General features: G+C 43.3%; 1 protein-coding gene across 1 annotated transcript in view; it reads right to left on the bottom strand.

Annotated features, from left to right (window-relative positions):
* Nucleotides 1–1,527: 1,527 nt before the first annotated feature.
* The window catches only part of SCN11A (sodium voltage-gated channel alpha subunit 11), a 77,908-nt gene continuing 58,716 nt past the window's right edge, over nt 1,528–20,719 (bottom strand). Inside the window, exons 21-27 of the mRNA XM_036030496.1 lie at nt 18,086–18,187; nt 17,330–17,605; nt 16,610–16,663; nt 14,862–14,999; nt 9,569–9,673; nt 6,371–6,668; nt 1,528–3,188 (exon numbers count right to left, since the gene is read on the bottom strand). Coding sequence (XP_035886389.1) covers nt 2,158–3,188; nt 6,371–6,668; nt 9,569–9,673; nt 14,862–14,999; nt 16,610–16,663; nt 17,330–17,605; nt 18,086–18,187 — 2,004 coding nt within the window. The 3' untranslated portion in view covers nt 1,528–2,157. The remainder of the gene's footprint in view (nt 3,189–6,370; nt 6,669–9,568; nt 9,674–14,861; nt 15,000–16,609; nt 16,664–17,329; nt 17,606–18,085; nt 18,188–20,719) is intronic.

The following is a 20,719-nucleotide window of genomic DNA, read 5'->3' as shown; positions in this document are numbered from 1 at the left end:
TCTCCCCAGGAGCCAGCTCTGGGAGTCCAGCCAGCCCTGGAAAAGGGGATCCCCTGGGGGGACAGGTGTCTGTGGGAAGGGCCAAAGCTTTCGCATACGGCAGGTCACATCTAAGCCCCTGAACTGTAATCTGGAAAGGGCAAAACCATATCCTCCCCTACCTCCACTCAGGAGGTATCCCTACTGGAATGATGGCCAGCCATCTTTTTCAGAAAACTTGGAAGGTATCTGTATAACATCCAGAGTTCGTCACCGCAGGCATCTTTTATGGAAGACATAGCTCAAGCAGAACTGGCCGTGACATTAGAACTGGTACAGGCCCTTGCAGCCCTGCGTGGGAGCCCCTGTGGCCGTGTCTCAATGATTTACTGCCCCTGGGACACCCACTCTCCCCGCCCCCTGCCCCAGCGCGCAGAGAGGCTCAGGCTCCAGCAGGCGCGTGACGGTGCACTCACTGGGAAATTGAGAGGTACAAATGAGATTATTCACCGCAAATGCTCAGCCGGTGCCTGAACACAGCAGCCCTGAAGTAAAAATTAGATATTGACGATGATTAGATAATGATATTATTACTCTTGCCAATGGTCCAGAACACAAAGCTGCCTACAAACCTCCGGAAACGCAGGCCCTGGGCATGAACACATTGCGTCACGGTTAGATCTTGTACCCACGGAAAATAATCGCTCCTTGGGGCGCCGCAGCGTCCGGCACTGGCCTTCTCTCCGCTGGACAGCCAGGAGCAGTCAGAGGGTCAGCCCTCGGACTGCAGGCTGGTGACAGAAGCAGCATCAGCTGCCCCAGTCTATCTGAGGCACAAGGTTCCGGGGCTATTTCTGCAGCGGCGTCCACACTTAGATGATCACAGTGTGGGTTCTTTGCCCTTGGTCTAGTCTCTTTGGGGGATGCCAGCCTAATGTCTTGTCTGGCCTCCGGGCATGTCCAGTCTTTAGGGAAGTCCTAGGCTACTGCTAGGGCCAGGCCCTCTGGATAGGCCTGGGTTGTTCTCTGGGCTGCGGTTCATGCAGACATCCGGCCAGAACAAACGTAGGGCTCAGCAAATGGCTAAGATGCCCCGCTCACCACTATGTGCTACGGTGTCCCCACCCTGGGTCCAGGGGCTGCTGAGAGGGTGCTTTCTCCATCAAAGATGCCACTACAGATTTTTAACCAGAGTCAAGTGAGGCCTTCTTATTGGTTCCAGCCAGTGGTGTGCTGGAGCCAGTGGTGTGCGGGCCAGCTCACGAAACCCGGTGGCGAACATTTCTCCCCAACTCCGTGTTCAGAAACATCATGTTGGTAGCTTGGAATCAGCCATGATGGGAGCAGTCACCACAGAGACCAGTACATGCTACAAATCCTGACTCTCTCTCATTTCTGAAGAACCAACTATAAATACTGATCAGTGCGCCCCTTGCTCCCACCTTTAATTCCAAGCAAAGCACCACACTGAAACCACTGTGTCCCCGACCCTGGAGCAAGAGGCTCCTTGGTGTACTATCTGAATAAAATGCAAAATCAAAGTCTCACTTATTTATTTCCTTATGTATTTATTTATCCAAATGTATGTAACAGAGATTGTAGCTGGTGAAAGATAGGGTGGTAATTGACAAGTCAAGATCATGCTTTTAGGTTTGAAATAAATCCCAAATATTTAACGCTGGCAAAAATATCTGCAATGAGCTATTCCTTTATTGGCAGGTTTTGGGTTTTTACTGAGCGTGCAAAAGAGCTACATGTGATAAGCCACACACTTGCGGCGGGGAAAACATCAAACAAAGGGATTGGATAACGCACCTCAAAACAGATGGAAAAACACAATTTAACATTTTAAAATGTTTGTTTGCTTCTTACTCTGCTTTGACTTAATTTGAACTGTTTCACCCTAATGTTAGTGTTCCTCTACAGCCCTTTCTAGCGTCTGCTTTCTTATTAAACCAGTACCAGCGGGCACAGCCGGGCAGCCGTATCGTACGGCACTGTAAAATCCATTTGAAGTGAACCTTGAAATATCACTTCTTTTAGTGAGAAAACAAAACAAAACAAAACAACGGAACGGCTAATTCAGTGAGTCCACTGTTCGCTCACACACTGAGCTGTGGGTCCCTGGAGCTCAGAGGCTGGAGGCGAGGCCGTGAGGTACAGGTGGCAGCGAGGGGCTCAGTCGCAGTGGACCTTGCCCTCGGCCACCGTGGAGCCCGACAGGTCCCCTGTGAGGAGTGTCTGTAGTGGTGAGCGCGGCCTGTCTTCCAAGGCACCCTTGGCCGCCCTCCCCATGTACTTCCGAAAGGCCTTCTGAATGACAGCGGCGCACCGCTCCTCTTCCATCCTCTTGGTGGTGGTGACTATGGGCTCGTACAGCTTCTTGAAGGGGTTGGCTTCCATGAACTTCTCCTCCATCATTGCCTTCATGCTGTCCAGGCCGTTGGAGTTCCCGAGCACCCTAGTGGTGAAAGCGAAGAGAATGTCCAGGCAGTGAAGGCGATCCCCGCTCACCATGGGCAAGTCCATTACTAGAAACTGACACTTGTTTGGCTTTGCCACCCGCAAAGGTTCGGGGAGGGCATCGGCAAAGTCCGAAAGGACAGAATATTCGATAAACTGTGTGGCTCCTGGGTCGAATTTTTCCCAGACCTCATAGAACATTTCAAAGTCGTCTTCTCCCAAAGGGTCCTCACTTTCTTCGGTGGCTATATTGAAGTTTTCTAAAATCACAGCGATGTACATGTTGACCACAATGAGAAAGGAGATGATGATGTAGCTGACAAAGTAGGTGATGGCTATGGTAGAGAGGTAACAGTTCTTCCCGTCAGAGCCACAGGAGGCTTCCGGTGTCAGCATGGGGTAGAGGAGGGCGTCCCAGCCAGCGGAGGTGGTGATCTGGAAGAGGCAGAGCAGGCTGCCGACAAAAGTCTTAAAGTTGAATATGTCATCGATTCCAGCGCTTGGCTGTACTTTGCAAAATAAGTTCATGCCAAAGATGGCATAAATAAACATGACCAAGAAGAGTAGAAGACCGATGTTGAACAGAGAGGGAAGGGACATCATCAAAGCGAAAAGGAGAGTCCTGATCCCTCGGGCTGCCCGAACAAGCCTCAGGATTCTGCCGATCCGAGCCAAGCGAACAATTCGGAAGAGCGTCGGAGGGAAAGGAATGCTCTTCTCGTTTTCTATGGCGGAGATCATCGCACCTTGGGAGAAGGGGGAGAGACAGTCAGCTTCCAGCAGGCGCACCAGGTCCAGACCCAGACTGGCTCTCTTGCCTCAGAATCTTAGTGGGACCAGCTTTTATCAACACCTTTTACTTTGTGCACAAAATCAAGACTTTTCTTTACCCATATAAGGTAAAATACCTATCTGTGCATTAACTTGGAAAATAATTTCCAAGGGCCATACAGTTTTAGACGGGATAGGATATCTAAAACAGTTAAAGACCCAAGGAATGAAAAAGAAAACGCAGCTTGTGAAAGGCTATTTTGTGAGTTATCTCATGCACTTGAAGCATATTGTCTATGTTGGGCATTTCAAGCCATTCATGGGGTAATAATACAATAGTGTTCCACATTTACTGAATGTATAGAACATAAAACAGATAAACTACAGATGGAGTCTTCTAGATTAGAGTGCCAAGGGAAATTTCTTCTAATGAAGGTTGGCTTATGCCTAAACTATCAGTGGAAATTGTAGAACCCCTAATCTCAAAGTTCCTTAAAGGGGCAGGTTCTTATTTGTGTACAGGAATTTGAACACAGCCTGCCACAGGTGAGGTCGGGGCAGCAGGAAGACGGTGGTGTTAGGATCCTCGTCTCGGGGCAAAAGCTTCCTCGGGCCTCTCACATTTGCTAACATGTTAATTCCAAGGACTTCTGAAGTGTAAAGTCAAAAAGTCGAAGGGACTAAACTGGAGATACTTTCTCTGTTGTTGCAGACACCTCAGAAATGGCATCTCAAACAGAGGTTTCTGCAAACTGCCTATCACTTGGCCTAAACTGTCACCCTGCTCTCTCATTGCCTACACTGCAGGCAAGTGAAACAAAGATTTAAAACAACCCACATTTTGGCCCGAATATTAATGCTATAGAAAGGTTGAAGCATGCTTGCCTTGGGTAGACATGGCCTTGCTCGGGCAGTCCTCTGAGGCAGGGGTCCCCAAACTCCCTCCTCCCCACCCCTAGATATGGCTTCCCTCAGCCATTACAGCCTGAGCCCCTCACCCTCTCTCCACCCCCAGCCCTGATCCATGGAAGAACTGTCTTTCATGAAACTGGTCCCAGGTGCCAAAAGGTTGGGTACCGCTGCTCTAAGGTCTTTGAGAGTGATGGGCAGCCAACACTATCTGCCATCACCTGATGACTAGAGAGAACTAATTGATGACACACTTCAATGACTGCCCAATTGTGCCAGAGAAGTTTACTTCACATGTTAATCAGGCAGCCAACCCTGGTGAGATGTAGAATGTATTAAGTCCCAATTCAGCAACAACTGGAGGAGACCCGTTCTTTAAGGCCAGCCTCCTCCACGAATAGTTCTTTGAGCAATCGAGTCCACAGGAGTCTCTCACATCTCTGAGCTCAGTTTGTCTGTGTACCATGCAATTTGGTTTTCAACTGACTTCTCTATCTTTTTCCACCTTTCTAAGGTGAATAGGTCCAGCACTGGACAGGTAGCTTGGTTAGTCAGAGCACCGTCCCGATCCACCAAGGTCACAGGTTTGCAGGGCACATACAGGGAGCAACAAATGAAAGTATAAATGAGTGAAATAAAATCTCTCTCTCTCTTCTCTCTCCTCCTTCCTCTGTCTCTAAAATCAATAAATAAAATTTTTTTTAAAGTTTTAAGGTATGTCTTAATACCTCAACTGGATTGTTAACTCCTAGAGAGGTTCACTTTCACCCACTCATTCTGTATTTCTCTAAAAGCTTAGGAAAGGGCTTGAGAAAGTGCAGAGGCTACATGTTGAATGGCAGACCTACCAGCAAAGGCATGCAAAATGCTGAACACATTGGTGAGCAGGGTTTGGCTCAAGGTGCACATTTGCTCAGCCATCGGAGCAAAATGCTATCCAGTGCTATGCAGCGTCACTGCAACCGCCTAACGTTTGTTCAAAGGACAGAAGTCAGAGATTTTCCCCCGACTGTACAATGCCTGGCACTGCCCAGATGGAGCTCAGGAAACAGGGAATGGATGACCTGCTCTCTGCACACTGGAGGAGGGCTCTAGAAGCTCCGGAGGGCTGCCCCAGACTCACCCCGCCCCCATTTGCTAGCTCAGTTGCTTCTGTCAGTTTCACCAGCATTTGAATCCACTAATAAAGATGAAAGGTCTGTTTAACTGTAAGCACGTGGAAGGACCTATTGGTAAATTTTATCTGCATAAACCTCCTGGCCTAGAAACCAGAACAGCCTCTGGACTATACCATTTTCATGCTCACTGGAAAACTTCATTGCTGCTGTAGTGATAGGCACCAAAATATTTTGATCCAACATATCTGTCTAAGGCATCCTTTCTGAAATAGCACAAAAGCTTCCCCCTGTGAAATCAGTTGTCTTCACTGCTTTTTGAACTACGGAAGGGGCCCCTGGGCAGTTTTACACAGTTATAAAAAGTCAAATCATTGGTTTAGTTAAAAGAAGACTTCAAAAAAAAAAGCAGAGTAAACGCTATGGTTTAGCCATGAAGAAGAAAGAATACGGCGCTAACCCTCTTGCCCCCTCCTTTCTCCTTTACAAGCCTCATAGTTAATCCTGCCCGTGGTTAGGGGGATTCTACACCGATGACAGAGTGAGGCAAGCAGCTGAGACAGCACAGTCCGCACCTTGGCTTAGTTAGCACAGGACTCGGAGTGAGGAGCAAGTACTGCTCGGCCTGCGGAACCCCAGCCTCGGATGGGTTGCAGGGGTCTCATACAGGGGGCTAGGGAGGGCCTGATGATGTCACAAGGGCATCATAATTGTGATCTGACATCCACATGGATTTTGAACTAAAGAAAAACATGGAAATTAAATGCCAAATCCTTAAAATTATAAAATGTTCATTAGGGCTTACAGTCGCATAGGAAAGGTAGAACTTTGAATTAATTACCTGGAGAAACCAGGTATCCCCACAGAAACTTTTAAGCCACCTTAATTTCATCTATCTCCACTGAATAAATGACCCATACTATTATTTAACTCTCCATTTCAATTGTGTAGACAGTCCAAGGAATGGAAATTACTCTGTGTCTCCTAGCAACTTCCTGGTAAACAATGGCATTAGCACACCTATGTTTTCAGCAATCACATTAAGCCTAATTTATTGCTTTGTGAATAGTAAGATTTACAAGTTTACTCCTGGCTCTCAGATTAAAACCCCTCTGGCTCATCGTTTTACTTACTAACGACAGAAAGAACCACGATCACACAATCAAATAAATTCCAGCCATTGGAGAAGTAGTATTGCCTCAAAGCAAAGATTTTGATGAGGCACTCAATTGTGAAGACGGCCACAAAGGCCAGGTTGAGGTGCTCCAGGATGACTTTCTTCTTGTAGGGCTGCTTATTCGCTCCCGCCACGTCGGGATGCTCATACGATTCAGCCATCATGCTGACCATGTTGAGGAGAATGAGGATGATGATGATGCCGTCGAAGACCTGGCTTGTGACCAGGTCAAACACGAGGCCCTGGCATTTGTTCTGAGGGAAAAAAAAGGAAAGGAATCACAAATCACTTGGAGTTTTAAGGATGAAATCACGTGAAAAGAAAAGCATACATAAAACAGAATTTATTCCCCTATAATTAAAGCAGTTTTTTTTTTTAAAAATGCACAGGCTCTTTATAAAGGGCAAAAAATTATTATATACTTATTTTTATTTCAATTTAATTAAATAACTGGTTTTTAAGCTGTAGGCTTATAGCTTTAATTTTCTTTTAAAACAAAAAGTACAAATAAGAAATTCTTAGTAACAATATAACTTTGATGTGATGGATGATGTTTTGCTAAAATAAAACAGCTCTTGTTGGATTTAATAATAAACAGATAAACTTTGGTCTCTACGTTTTATCTGTTTCTATGTTTTGAACTTCAGTGATATTAATGCAGAGAATACCTGCTCACATAATTATATTGGACAAAATGGAATTACCATCTCTGAGTCTCCATTTGTCAGTTCAGAATCATCAAACCTTACACTTAACTAAAATAATTTTCTAATTCTTGCTTACTTGAAGATAAGGCTAGATCAATGGGATTCTGATCGAATGGTTACTAAAACAGGAAACAGAAAAGCTGGCTATTTCATGTTATTGCTGATGGGGGACTTGCATATCGGTTTGTATATAGAAAGCCACACCGCTCACAAAATGAGCACGTGCTAGTTGCTCTGTACAAACTCAAGCTTGCGTGCCTAATCTACCGTGTGCAGCGAAATGACTAATTATTCCACTATTTTCTTCAACTACTGTGAAGCATCACTTTGTTTTTTACTTAGTGAAAAAATGGTTCTTAAACACAAACTCAAGACACTGATATTATATGTCATTCTTGGCTATACATTGGTTGTTTTACAATATATTGTTTATATTAATTATCTATTATAACCATTTAATCAAAATATACAGACACTATTCTATATAGAGATCTCATAGACACCTAAGAATTCATCTTTAGAACCCCAGGCATCTGTTATGGTAATCCGGGCAAAGGATGATGCTGGTTTGTGGTGGTAATGGTGGAGAAAGATAGAAGCATTTCAGTTGAAGGCCTGATGAAGCCCGAGAAAGTTTGAAGGACAGCTGAAGCTATCCTTTCTGGTTGGTGGAGCCATTCACCCAGCCAGAGAACAGAGGGTAAGGAGTTCTGGAAGGGAATGATGTGTTTTGAGTGTGTTGAGTTTGAGGTCCCAGTGGGCAACCAAGGGCCACGAGCTAGTAGAGGTATGGGTTTGCAGTTCAGGTAGAGTGGTGGGAGGCAGATATGAAGTTTATTGGCATTAGTGTTGATATGAATTAAAACCAAGAGAGGGAGTGATATCGGCAGGAAGAGCGAAGACAATGAGAAGAGGGTAGGGACAGCATCGGAGGGATACTACATTTAAGTGGGTGTCTTTCAAACTTTGCACCAGGAGCAAAGCTAAAGCTGAAGCTTTTTAGCAAGGAGTCTGGAGAAGAAACTTGAAAGTCAAGTGTGCTTCCTATGTGAGAAAGCACCCAGGGAGTCAAAAGGACCTGGAGAAAAAATACTTTTAGGGGTGCTCTTCAGGGATGCAGAACGAGGAGTGAGAATAAATGTGAGTGAGGGAAGGCACTGGCCTTACAGTCGAAGCCTAGTATTTGGACCAATGGAGCAGATCATGAGTATAAGTTACCAAAAGTGGTAGAGGGTCAAAAACCATTCTTTGTATGGTTTTTAAACCCCATAAGAAAGCCACCATGTGGGGAATGCTTCTAGAAGAACCAGAATGATTCCAGATCCCTTGCTCTACGGCTGGAAATGAACTCCATCAAGACCCAGGTGCAAACAGCTGTGTTCACTCCCCACCCCTATGCAGTTGCTATCCATTTGTTCCAAAGGTCAAAAGATAATATTTAGATTTTATGGATTAAAAATGATTATGTGGCAAGGTAAAGTTGTGAGTAAAGAGCTAACAGCTGACGTTAAGTCTTAGGTCCAGCTCAGGGACATCTGGGGATATGATATTAGATGTATCTCACGCAACCCTGCTCTCTGGGATGCAGAAATTAAGATAAATATGCAGTGCTCATTGGTGACATTGTCCTTGGTTGTTGGAATCACTCATTGTGAAGGCCTGACTGGTGACCTACAGCTACACTGGGAGGCCTGTGGCCTGGCCCCTACTCCCAGATGAGCCGCAGGACAAACATACTATAAAAGACACTTAAGGAGTGCAAGGTGGCTGCTTCCCTGCTGTAAATAGCCCACACCCACTCTGAGTTCAACCTCTGCAGCCTTACATGTCCAGGACAGTGGAGGGGCCTAGAAGCTGCATCCATGTCATTGAAACTTCTATTTGGCTGTGGGATGCATCGCTAGGTTCACATCCTTCATGAAATAAACTGCTACCTATGGGGAGACACATTGTGTCTCATGAGTCTTAGTTAATTCCAAACCTGGGATCAACTGGCATTGAGTTAGTGGCTGCATAGCATACACATGTAAATCAAAATTCTCTTTGTCTTTTGTGTTCGCTTACGTTCAGATAAGAATTTCAAAGTGAAATTAGTCCTAGAAAGTGAGATTGGTACTTACACACTAGATTGACTCAGATAAATTGAAGTTCCACCCACCATTGACAGATTAAACATCCCCAAATATAATTTTATCATTAACTCCGTAGTCAAAAACTCTTTACTGTACAAACCCTGAATACTTGCCCCCGACATTTACAGACGTTTTTAGTGCAACACAGACACTTCATCCTCGGGGGGATGGACTTTGCGCATGCCCTAAGACATTCCTTCATTCAACCAAAAACTGGAGAGGGCACACTCGATGCCGGGCTCTATTCTGAGTGCTGAGTGCTGAGTCCCCATAACCACTTAATGGATCTATATATTTAAAATCAATTGTTCTCACCAGAGGCCTTGGAATAGGCTTTTGAGGTTTTTTGGATCCTAGTTTTTTCATTGCATTATAGTATTTCTTCTGTTCATCCGTCAAAAAAATGTCTTGGCCGCCTAAGTATATGAAGAAGATGAAAGCTAATTAGTAACAGATTTTTAAAAACAAGTTCTGAATTGTCAGAAAGAGATTCAAAGTTATATTATACTTCTACCAATAATTCCTAAAATTCCAATGGCAAGCAAGAGAGGCTGGACCCTAGGGGAGGACTGAAAGAGAAGAGGGTTTAAGTTGAGGAATAAGGGAGCAAGGTTACTATTATCCGTTAAACTTCACTTTTAGAATATGAACAAAGATTGCAAATTCTTTGCAGACACCTACAGAATCTTTACAAAACTGGATATATTTCAGGTTGCATAAATCAAACCACAATGCAACAAAAATATTTAAAAATTTAAACAAAAAATCCCACAAAGTTACAATTAAAATTCTTCTAAATAAATGAGCGCATAGATCCTACTAATAAAATTTCACAGAATCTATCCAGAGCCACTCTAAAAAAAAAATTAGCTTTAAATGTTTTCACTGCTGAGCAAGAAAGAATAGAAAAGCGAACTAGGATTTTCATTCCTGGAATTTGGAGGGAAGTACAATATCTAGAAATCCTGGAGAAAACAGAACAGAACCCCTTTCAAGTGTACAGCTGAACTTGCACACAAGGAAGGAACATCTCGAGGTCTGAACATCAAGAGGGACCAGGGAGACAGAGCAGTAAATTAATTCTAAAGCCACAGTTTGTCCAAGAGCATTTGCTAATCTTTGTAAAAACTAGGATCTTAGGCTTTAATAACTACAAATGGTCTTGAGAAAAAAAAGGCAGGGGGCTTATGCCAAGGTGCCTGCATGAATCTGGGACTCTCCAAGTGCTGCCAACGAAAAGGTGACTGAAAACAGAATTTGGTGGCAATGAAAGACAACTACGAAACTGTCTCGGTCTGTTCTATGGGTAAAAACACAGTGTTTCCCGATGATTCGGGAATCCAGGCCTGCCTGGATGAGGGTGTGGGGTGTGAATTTACACTACTGGTATGGGCCAAAAACATACAGCCCGAGGTCAGTCTTCTCAAAGACTGGGAGAGCTAGTGCTGGGAAAATTGGATACTCACATGTCAAAGAATAAAGGTGAATCCTCGCCTAACTCCGTATATCCAAATGAACTCAAAATGGATCAAAGACATAAGTATAAAATGAAAAGCAACAAAACTCTAAGAAAAAAAAAACAGAATATAAAAGCTTCATGACATTGGATTTGGCAATAATTTCTTGGGTATGACACCCAAGGCAGAAGGAAAAATAGACCGACTGGACTTCATAAAAATTCAGTGCATCACTGAAGGACACTGAGGTTGTTTCCATGTCGTGGCCCCTGTGAATAATGCTGCAGTGAACATAGGGGCTCACACCTCGTTATGAACAAAGGTTTTCAAATTATTTGAGTAGATAATCAGAAGAGGGATTGCTGGGTCATATGGTGGCTCTATTCTTAAATTTTTGAGGAACCTCCATACTGTTTCTATAGTGGCTGCACCAGTTTCTATTCTTTCAATGGATGACTGGACAAAGATATTATACATATAGACAATGGATTACTACTCAGCCATACAAAAACATGAAATACAGCCATTTGTGACAAGATGGATGGATCTTGAGAATATCGTTCTAAGAGAAATGAGCCAGATGGAAAAAGTCAAGAGCCATGCGTGAATATAAAACAGAAAGCAACAAATGAAGAAATAAGACAAAGAAGATGAACTTGAGGACGTTATGCTAAATGAAATAAGCCAGTCACAAAAGACAAACACTGTATGATTCCACTTAGACGAGACACTTAGAGTAGTCAAATTCCTAGAGGCGGAAAGTAGAAGGGTGGTTGCCGAGGAGTGGGGGCAAGGAAGAATGGGAGTTACTGTTTAACGCATACATACAGCGTTTCAGTCTTACAACACGAAAAGAGCTACGGACACGGATGGTGGTGGTGCCTGCACAACATTGTGAATGTACCGAATGCCACTGTATTGTACGCTAAGATGGTAAATTTTGTGTTAAGTGTATTGTAACCACAGTAAAAAAAAAAATTGAAAAAAAAGAAAATAGAGCCCTGGAAGTTAACCAGGTTGTTTCAGGATGCCTGGCAGACACAAGTGTCTTCAGCGATTATATGCATTATGATAGTATTGATACTTTTCTGAGACTGTCCTATCTGTGTGTTACAGGATAAAGAAAATTGGTAATTATGGACAATGTTGATGCTCTCCTCTCCTGTGCCAATGGGAACCAGGTTTCTCAGTGTAGAAAGAGGAGATACAAATGAATAGATTAAATGAAAACCTCAGAGTCCGGAATATGAATGATCAGCATTCATATTTCCACATATATCTTTCCCAGTAATCCTAAATTTGAAGTGGCTCCGTCCACTGAAAAAGCCTCGAAAAATGAAAATGAGCATCCCTGCTTGTGGTCTTGGACCATCACCTCATGCAGCAACACCAGCACTCCTCGGAGGAGAGGCGGCTGAGGCGGGAGGGGGCCGACCTCGGCTTGGAGCATCTCCCTGGTTCTCTGAGCAAGGGAGCTGTCAAGTGGGAGGGCCTTATTTGAAAAGAAACAAACTTCAACATTAATTCATTAATCAATGAGAGAATAAATAGATAAATGAATATTTTAAGAAAATGAAAGACTCGAGGAAATCTGAACATACAGTGGGTATTTGACAAATTTAGAGAATTTGTACTAGCCTTTTTAGCTGTGATAATAGAATTGTGGCTACAGTTAAAAAGAGGTGTTCTGCCCCAGCCGGTGTGGCTCAGCTGGTTGCATACTGCAAATGGAAAGGTCACTGGTGCCATTCCTGGTCAGGGTGCATGCCTGGGTTCAAGTTTGGTCCCTAGTTGAAGTGTGTGCAAGAGACAAATGATTGATGTTTTTCTTTCACATCAATGTTTCTCTCCCTTTTTTTCTCCCTCCCTCAAATATCTGTGGATGAAATGATACGATGTCTGTGATTTGTTCTATTTTAAAAATCTGGTGGCAGCATTGGGTGAAGTCATAGATAGCATAAGGATGTTCTTAAATCAATAAATGTTGTGATGGGTATTTTGGGTTCATTTTAGCATATACTCTTTTGCATGTTTAAAATTTTCTGTAACAAAAGACAAAACAAAACTGCTATGGACTGATCAAAACAGTGATTTTAAATGTTAGCTGAAATCTAAAAATCCCAAGACCAGACATCCAAATTGCAGGTATTGATTGCAATCAAGCTGCATATTACAGAGGTGACTCCACATGACACACTCCCAAGTACACTGGTACCTCGTTACTCATCATTATTTCATTTCAGAACTCGTGACGAGTGCCGAAACTGACAACTAGTAGTTTTCTCTTGCAGTGCCGTGACTCATAGAAGTTCTGGCAAGTGCAAAGAGTCCCATCTCGAGCAAGCACCAAGGGCTGAAACATTTTTTTCTCATCAAAATGCGACATGTGCAGGGTTTGATGAGTTCTGAGGCCAAGGCATAGCGGGGTCTGACTGTAACAGCACTGACGTAGCTGTGGAAGGACAGTCAGCGAGTGGTTCTCCCTGTAGACCCTCGGAGGGTTCATCAGTTCCAACATACATTTGGACGGGTTGAAAGAGTTCAACAGAAAACTAAAACAAAACAAAATAAAACAAAAAAAAGTACAAAAAAATTGGAAAACCAAAGGTGAATAGTTAGTTACTTCGTTTTAGAGTTCATAAATGCAAGAGAGTAGAAAAGGTCAAGACTGGGAGTTCAATTCCATGAAAATGCTAAAGGTCTGTGAGTTAAAAACGTCACTACAAAAATACAAGAAGCAAGTCACAAACTGGACTTACTATATGGAAACATAATAAACGATGACAATCTCAATTTTAAAAAGAGACAAGGGCTAAAACATAATTCTTTGGAGAGAAATACCTATGGCTACCTTCCTGTGAAACCCTGGATAGTCTCACAAATGACCAAATAAATGAATATAAAATAATGAGATAACACTGTTACTCATCAGCTAGAAGAGAATTACAAAAATCAGAACAACGAAAAAAGAAGAGGCAGTTTTGTATCTTACAAAAAGACTACCCCGTACTATTTCTGAAAGGCTTTTTGACAATATCTTTAATGCCTTAAGGAAATAATCAGAGATTCACAGAGAGAAGTTCAAGCATGTTCATAGTAGTTTTAGAAGAACAAGAAATCTAGAAATGACCTAAATATCCAAAAAAAAGGGGAGGGAGAATGATTAGGATAAATTATGATCTATCCATAGTATAGGATGTACTTCAGCCCTGAAAATTCTTACAACAAAGATGAGTTCATGACATAGGCTCATAACTAATGGGAAGGAGGGGAAGCTATGAAATGAAAAATATTGTGCAATCTCAACTGTGTAAAAGGACTACATATTTAAGTAACTAGAAGGGTTTATACCAAAATGATGAGCCTTAATCCAAAATGCTTATCATCTGGTGGTCACCTTATGGGTGATTCAAATTTTCTTTTTATCTTCCGTTATTTCTACATGAACTATGAAGGACAAAATCAGGGAAAATATGTTTATTACAATACATGGGGGAAAATCACCCTAAAATATCCAACTATCTTCTTTCCAAGTTATTTCAATAAATCTGCTGAGGGTTGGGTGTTGGGAGCCAGGACACAAGTTTACTGAAGAGGGGCAGTTTATTCTTTTTATCCTGGATAACAGTTACACTTGAAAGGTTGTTAACATATGACTATAGTGTCATAAATACTAATCCTGGTAATTGCTTTTTTACTAGGGTTCAACAATATCCTTCAAGTTAAAGGGTAGAATGGAGAGAAAAAACAATGGTTTAGTAAAACCCAGCTGTTTTTAGTCCCTTTTAAGCCACATCTTCACATAGGAGGGCAGGAGGGAAGGGGGAAATGGTGGAAGGAAGGGGAAGGGACTAGTCGAAGAACATGTATGAATGACTCATGGACGTGGACAATGGAGAGGGGATTGACTGTGGGTGAGAACGGTGGCCTGAGTGGAAGGAGGGGAAAGGGAAAAATTAAAACAACTGTAATAGAATAAACAATAAAAAAGTAATAAAAAGAAAAAGAATCTTCTCCAGGTAGCTCCTTCTTTCTTCCCACGCTGATGATAAAAGCTACTTTGCACAACAACCTAAACTACAATTATGTTTCACTCAAGTGCTTTGGAGGAGAGAGGTAACATACCAAATCGGGACAACCCCAATACTTATCTTTTTCTGCTGTTGGTTGAAGTTATCGATTATAATGCCAATAAAGAGATTCAGAGTGAAGAATGAGCCAAAGATGATAAAGACTACAAAGTACAGATACATGAGTATGTTGTTCTCGAACGATGGCGCCTCGCTTCCCTAGGAATTTTTTAAATGAGAAGAAAAGAATTACTGGACAGAAATATGAGCTATGTTAGCTGCCTTATCTAGAAGACCAGGTCTTTCTCAGCAGCAGCATTAACCCCCAGCCTCCAGGCCGCCATGACACCTTCAGGGAGCCCCTCCATTCCCCCTAGCCCAGTGTACTGCCGTACAATGGGAGGGAGCCGGGGGAGGCCCACAGTTACTTTATGAAGAGGTGACTGACTACCAACTCTCGTTAAGCAATTACATCCTTCATACAGGGCCCATACTGTATTTACTCCATGCTTGTGTCTGTCACCCTTGAATTCCTGGTGCCTAGCATACCTTGTGACGTGTAGCATGCCTTGAGTGAATGAATGAATGAGTGAATGAATAAATGATCAAGCTCCAGAATGGACACAAATGGACTATAACCAAGCTCCCCCAGCATAAGGTATGACCAAAAGCATCAGAGGCTAGGGCAGCATAACTGAATAGAGAGAGGTCTCTCAATCTTTTTTCAATTCTCCTGTGATTTGGACACGGGGTTGATAGCCATTGGCTTGCCATGGTGGTTTCACAGCAAGGAATGGAGTAGATCGCTAGGGCCAGGGGACCATGTGTAGAGTAGGCAGTGGGTCCATGTCTGAGTCCAGAAGAAGTTCAGAGAGGAGAAATGTCCATGGTATAACTTCAACATTTGAGAGCAGCAGTTTTCTCTGACTACACAGACAAGGGCCATCATGCTGGAAGCCAGCACACACCAGCTACAATGTCCCAAGACCAGCATCAGGACAGGTGCCCCCTCCACACACTCCCACCCACATATGCAAGCCGAAAACCTTTTCTATCATTCATCGGCGTAAGATTTCCTCCCCATCGCCCAGTCCCACCTTGCGGAAGACGGATGCTCAAGGTAAAATGGTAAAGGTCATATACCCAGATTTTTTTAATTAGCACATTAATATTTTAAAATATTTCCTTGGTTATAAATTGCTTCTACTACTCCTATAACACTACTCATAGCACCTCTACCACTACCAGCAGCTCACATGTATCAAATACCTACCTTGTGCAAGACATCAACTCTGAGGTCTCTCAAACAGAGCAGCACATACAAGTGTGATGATGGGAAAAAGTAAACAATGCTGATCCCACTCCTGACTCAATGGTTTGCTCACAGTATGGCTTTGGGTAACAGTCTTCCTTTCTATTACTCAATCTTCCCATTGGGAAATGGAAATAAACTAGATCACTGAGTATTCTTCTAATTTTGGGAATCTATAATCATTTTTTATTTAAGTGGAATTCAATGGTTGACAATTGCCAGAAACCCATTTAGTTTCCAGGAAGGCTGAAGCCAATTTTAAGGTTTTCCCATGGTCAAGAGCAAAAATGGCTTCTGCCTATCCACCCATGTGGAGAAAAGGTGGGAGAAAACTTGAGAGAAAAAAATCAAGGCATCCTTTGGTTTTGTTGTTGTTTCTGGCTCCATCTTCTATGTGAGTGGTTTCTCCTTGGCCACTATGGAGAAAGGGGACTGGACTTTGCAGTATGCTAGGATGTAGTCATAACATCCTTGCTTTGACCCTAGCACTCTAGTGCACGGTGGAACACAAGCTCACCTTCCCCACATCGACAGCTGCATGCATGATATCTGTCCAGCCCTTAAATGTTGCCTGCAACAAAAAGCACATGAACAGGAACACAATTATAGACTTGACATCAGCAGGCAGGGGCAAAAGCAAGTCAGGCCAGTAGGAATACATATGTAAGATGATGGCCTGCCCTTCCAGGACAGAATGTCCAGATAAAAGAACAGTAGAAGGGAATTAAAGGACGAGTGTCTTTAACTTTTTTCTTCTGAAATTGCACAACATAAAAACTTTAAAAACCAGAGAAACTTCTGCATTAAAAATTGCCAGGGAAGCTGTGAACCCACTGCTGGGAAGAGCCTGTTGGAGGCTCTTTCCTGACGCCACTTCCGCCTGCACTCTCCGTGCCAGACCTGGCAACTGGGGTGTGACCAGGGACTGACTTTCACCAGGGAATGGTGCGGTGTGGCCTCTGAGGCCCCTCTCCTCTCTGACCGGAGCTCTGAAGAACTAGGCACCACACACGGCAGGGTGGGATGGGCAGACCCTCACAGGGACGTCACTTGAAGGGTGAGGCTCGGTGGACAATAAAGTGGGAGACTCTTACTGGAGGGCAAGTCCAGAGGGCACTGGCTTTGTATGAGGATTTGGGATTTGAGTCCGTTATCTCAAGGGAGTCACTGTACTTTCCTCAGTTGAGAAATAATTTATGATTCTTCTAAGACTGAAAAACGGGCCGACGGCACTTACCACTTGCAGCAGGGCGAGGTAAGCCATTCCCACGTCATCAAAGTTGACTTTCAGGTTGGACCAGGTGAGATTTGCACTCCTACATTGACTTTGGTTTTTGTAAACTATATCCTTTGGATTTAATAGGAACGAGCTATTTGTTGTATTAAAGCACCGATGAAATTTTCCAGAAAGCAAGTTTACTCCCAGGATACAAAATATAAGCCAGAAAATGAGGCAGACAAGCAAAACATTCAGAATGGCAGGTATGGCACCTATGAGAGCGTTCACCACCACCTTCAGGAAACAAAGCAGATGGAAAACGTAGCAGTTGTGAGGGACTCGTCAGGCTCTTGGCCATCCAGGAGAGGCCTGATGCGTGGGGCTGTGTCTCCCACAGCTCCGTCTCTCCTCACCACCCACACCTCCCGCCCCCTACCCCAGGACAAGCCCTGCACTCAGATCCACAGGTCCTCTCTGTTCCCGGTGAGGGTCACTGGAAAAGTGCCCTCTGACGATGATTTTGGAGACCTACAGGACACCTGTGTTAGGATTGAAGGGAAGCCATAGCCCCGATTGCTGGCACAGAAGCTCTTTTAGGATGGAGACTTTATCTTACACTCTTCTCCATTTCTCGAATTTTAAGCAGTGGGCTGGCTAGGAAGGAATCCAGGAAAAGCTTGGCAATTTAAGGGAAGCCCACCCAGCCCAGGGAGGAGAGCTCCGCCTCTCCCTGCCAGCCGAAGCATGTCGCTCCCATCCGCCTGAAGAACACACCTTCATTCCTTCAAACTGGGACAGCGCGCGCAGGGGCCTCAGCGCTCGCAGAATCCGGAAGGGTTTCAGTTGCTTTAGGTTGATGAGACTGGTCACAGACACCTGGTGGGAAGAGACGCCCCAGGTAGTGCGCCTGACTGGGGGCCCAGCTAAGCGAACGTGGGGCAGGGAGGCAAGGTGGATTATCCAGATCCAGAAACTGCTGGAAGAGGCTCTTTTTCTCCTCCTCTGGCAAAGTCACGGTCCATGCAGCTGAGAACCATGTATTTACATTGTTTGTTTAATGAGAGACAAAGAAAGCTGAGAAATTGCTATGAATTACAGGAAACCAAAGAGACATGTTGATGATATGTCATGCAGGGTTCTGCACTGGATAATGGATTGGGGGGGGGGGTGTTGGTCGGGGGAGATGGGTGGATAGAGAGAATGAACTGTAAAGGACTTCGTTGTAACAACTGACAAAATGAGAATGCATGAGGGTTTTAGTGTCGGACATTGTTAAACATCCTACCTTTCATAATTGCACCGTGACTGTGTAAGACAATATTCTTGTTCACAGAAATAAACACTGAAATACTGAGGGTGCCTGTGACTTAATCTCAAGTAGTTGAGAAAAAAAAATGACAAAGCAGATGGGGTGACATGTTAACCATTGGTGAATACGGGGAAAGAGTATAAGGGATTTTTTTACACTATTTCTTACAGCTTTTCTGTAAATTTGAAAGAATATCAAAATTAAGTTACAAAGAAACAATAAATTACTTGTTTGGTAATATATCCCCTCACTGCAATAGCTCCTGTTTAGGGAATTAAATCCAATTTCTCTCCCAATGGTTCAGGACTAAGGGTAGGAAAGTTCTGTGAATACCCTAAGTTAAAACTTAATAAATACACTGAGTTTAAGTTGAAGACAACTCGTGACAGGTCTCCAGCCATTCTCGTTGATTACTCGGAGCCTCAGAGGCTGGCTCCAGGGTCAGGAAGTGGATTATGATACTCCTGACAAGCTGACGTCCAAGTTCACTATTATCCGAAAACAGACGCCACTAATCCTACCAAACTCATTGTAGTGATAACATGTTTGCAAATTGAGAGAAATTAAGTGAGTTAATATGACAGAGTAACCAGATTTTAAAATCCGTAATCAATTCTTAAAAAATCACCATTGATTTTATGGTTTTTGTTTTTTTTTATAAGTGGGCATGTTGTTTGTTCTTTTGTTTGTGATAGCATCACCTGTTGGGGGAGTTATTTAAGCAGCTTTTTCACAAATACTTCACCTTGTTCCTGGGCAGAGAGAAAGGGGGGCACACTCAGCAGCTCTTTGGCTTTGCTGAAGGACCGCACGTGCTTCAAGGGACACCTCCTCACCTGGAGCCTCCGCGACCTCACTGGAGGCATCGGTGAGGCGCGCACACAGAGCAACACGCTCTGTACCATTCTACAGCATTCTTCAGGGTGAAAAGTCGTCTTCTAGTTTTATCTTATTTTTTCCTACCTAACTTGCATTTATCACTCTGCACTGTGTTTTTGAAATTAATCATGCTGATATGTATTCTTATAGTTTACTCCTTTTAACTTTTGTGGAAGATTTTATGAATCCATTCCTCCTTGGTGAATACGTTATTTCTGTGCAAAATGGACAAATGTGTGCATTTCCCCTGGGTACATACACAAGGAGAACTCCTGTGTAACTAGAAGTAGTATTTCTGGACTTCAAATTGGGCTCATTTGTAATTTAATTACAAAACGGCAAAACTTCTCCCCAAAATGACTGCAACCAATTAAATTGTTAGCCGTGATTAGATTCCATTGTTATATAACCTTTTCAGTATTAGCTATTATCCAACTTGAAAATTTTTGTCAATCTGACCAATAAAAAGAAGTCTCCCATTTTACCAGGTGCTTATGTGCTAGCTGGTGATATAACTAGGGTGCATTTCTTCATACACTTATTAGTGACTCAAGTTCCAAAAGTTCCGATTCTGTAAATTGCCTGTTTGTGTCCTTCTCCCATTCTTACGCTGGGCTGTCTTGTTGTTGTTCTTGTTGAACTGTGGGGAGTGCCTATACACCGTGGGTAATGATTATCTGTTATGTATGTGGCAAATACTGTCTCCAGGCTCTGGCCTGTCTTTAATGATAATTATCGTATTGTTAAATAGAAAAGCAAAAATGTTTCATTTTGATATAGTTGAATACACACACACACACACACACACATACATATATACACTTTCACCTCGAACCTAGAGGGACACCTTTTCACCTGGAACCTCTGCTCTACCTAATTGTGTGTGTGTGTGTGTGTGTGTGTGTGTGTGCATGTTTCTCACTTTTCTACTCCAAGAAGTATAAAGAGCATTTTATATTATCCTGATTCAGGAGCAACATAAAAGGATTATTCACACATATTCTTTCATTTAATTTGCACAACAGCGCTCTGAATTAGCAGCATTATATGTCACCTTCCAACTACAGGCAAGGAAACCTGAGGCTCAGAGGATCGGCAACTTGTTTCAGGTTGCCTTGTTTCGGGTGGAGTTGGGAGTCACGCCTTGGCGCTGCTAAAGCTACTGATAGCAATGGTGGACCGCACCTCCTGAGTGCTTTCTCTGGGAATCATAAAGATAT

This window comes from Phyllostomus discolor, chromosome 7 (assembly GCF_004126475.2).
Source record: "Phyllostomus discolor isolate MPI-MPIP mPhyDis1 chromosome 7, mPhyDis1.pri.v3, whole genome shotgun sequence".
Classification (NCBI taxonomy): Eukaryota; Metazoa; Chordata; class Mammalia; order Chiroptera; family Phyllostomidae; genus Phyllostomus; species Phyllostomus discolor.
This window is presented reverse-complemented; position numbering and strand designations above follow the sequence as displayed.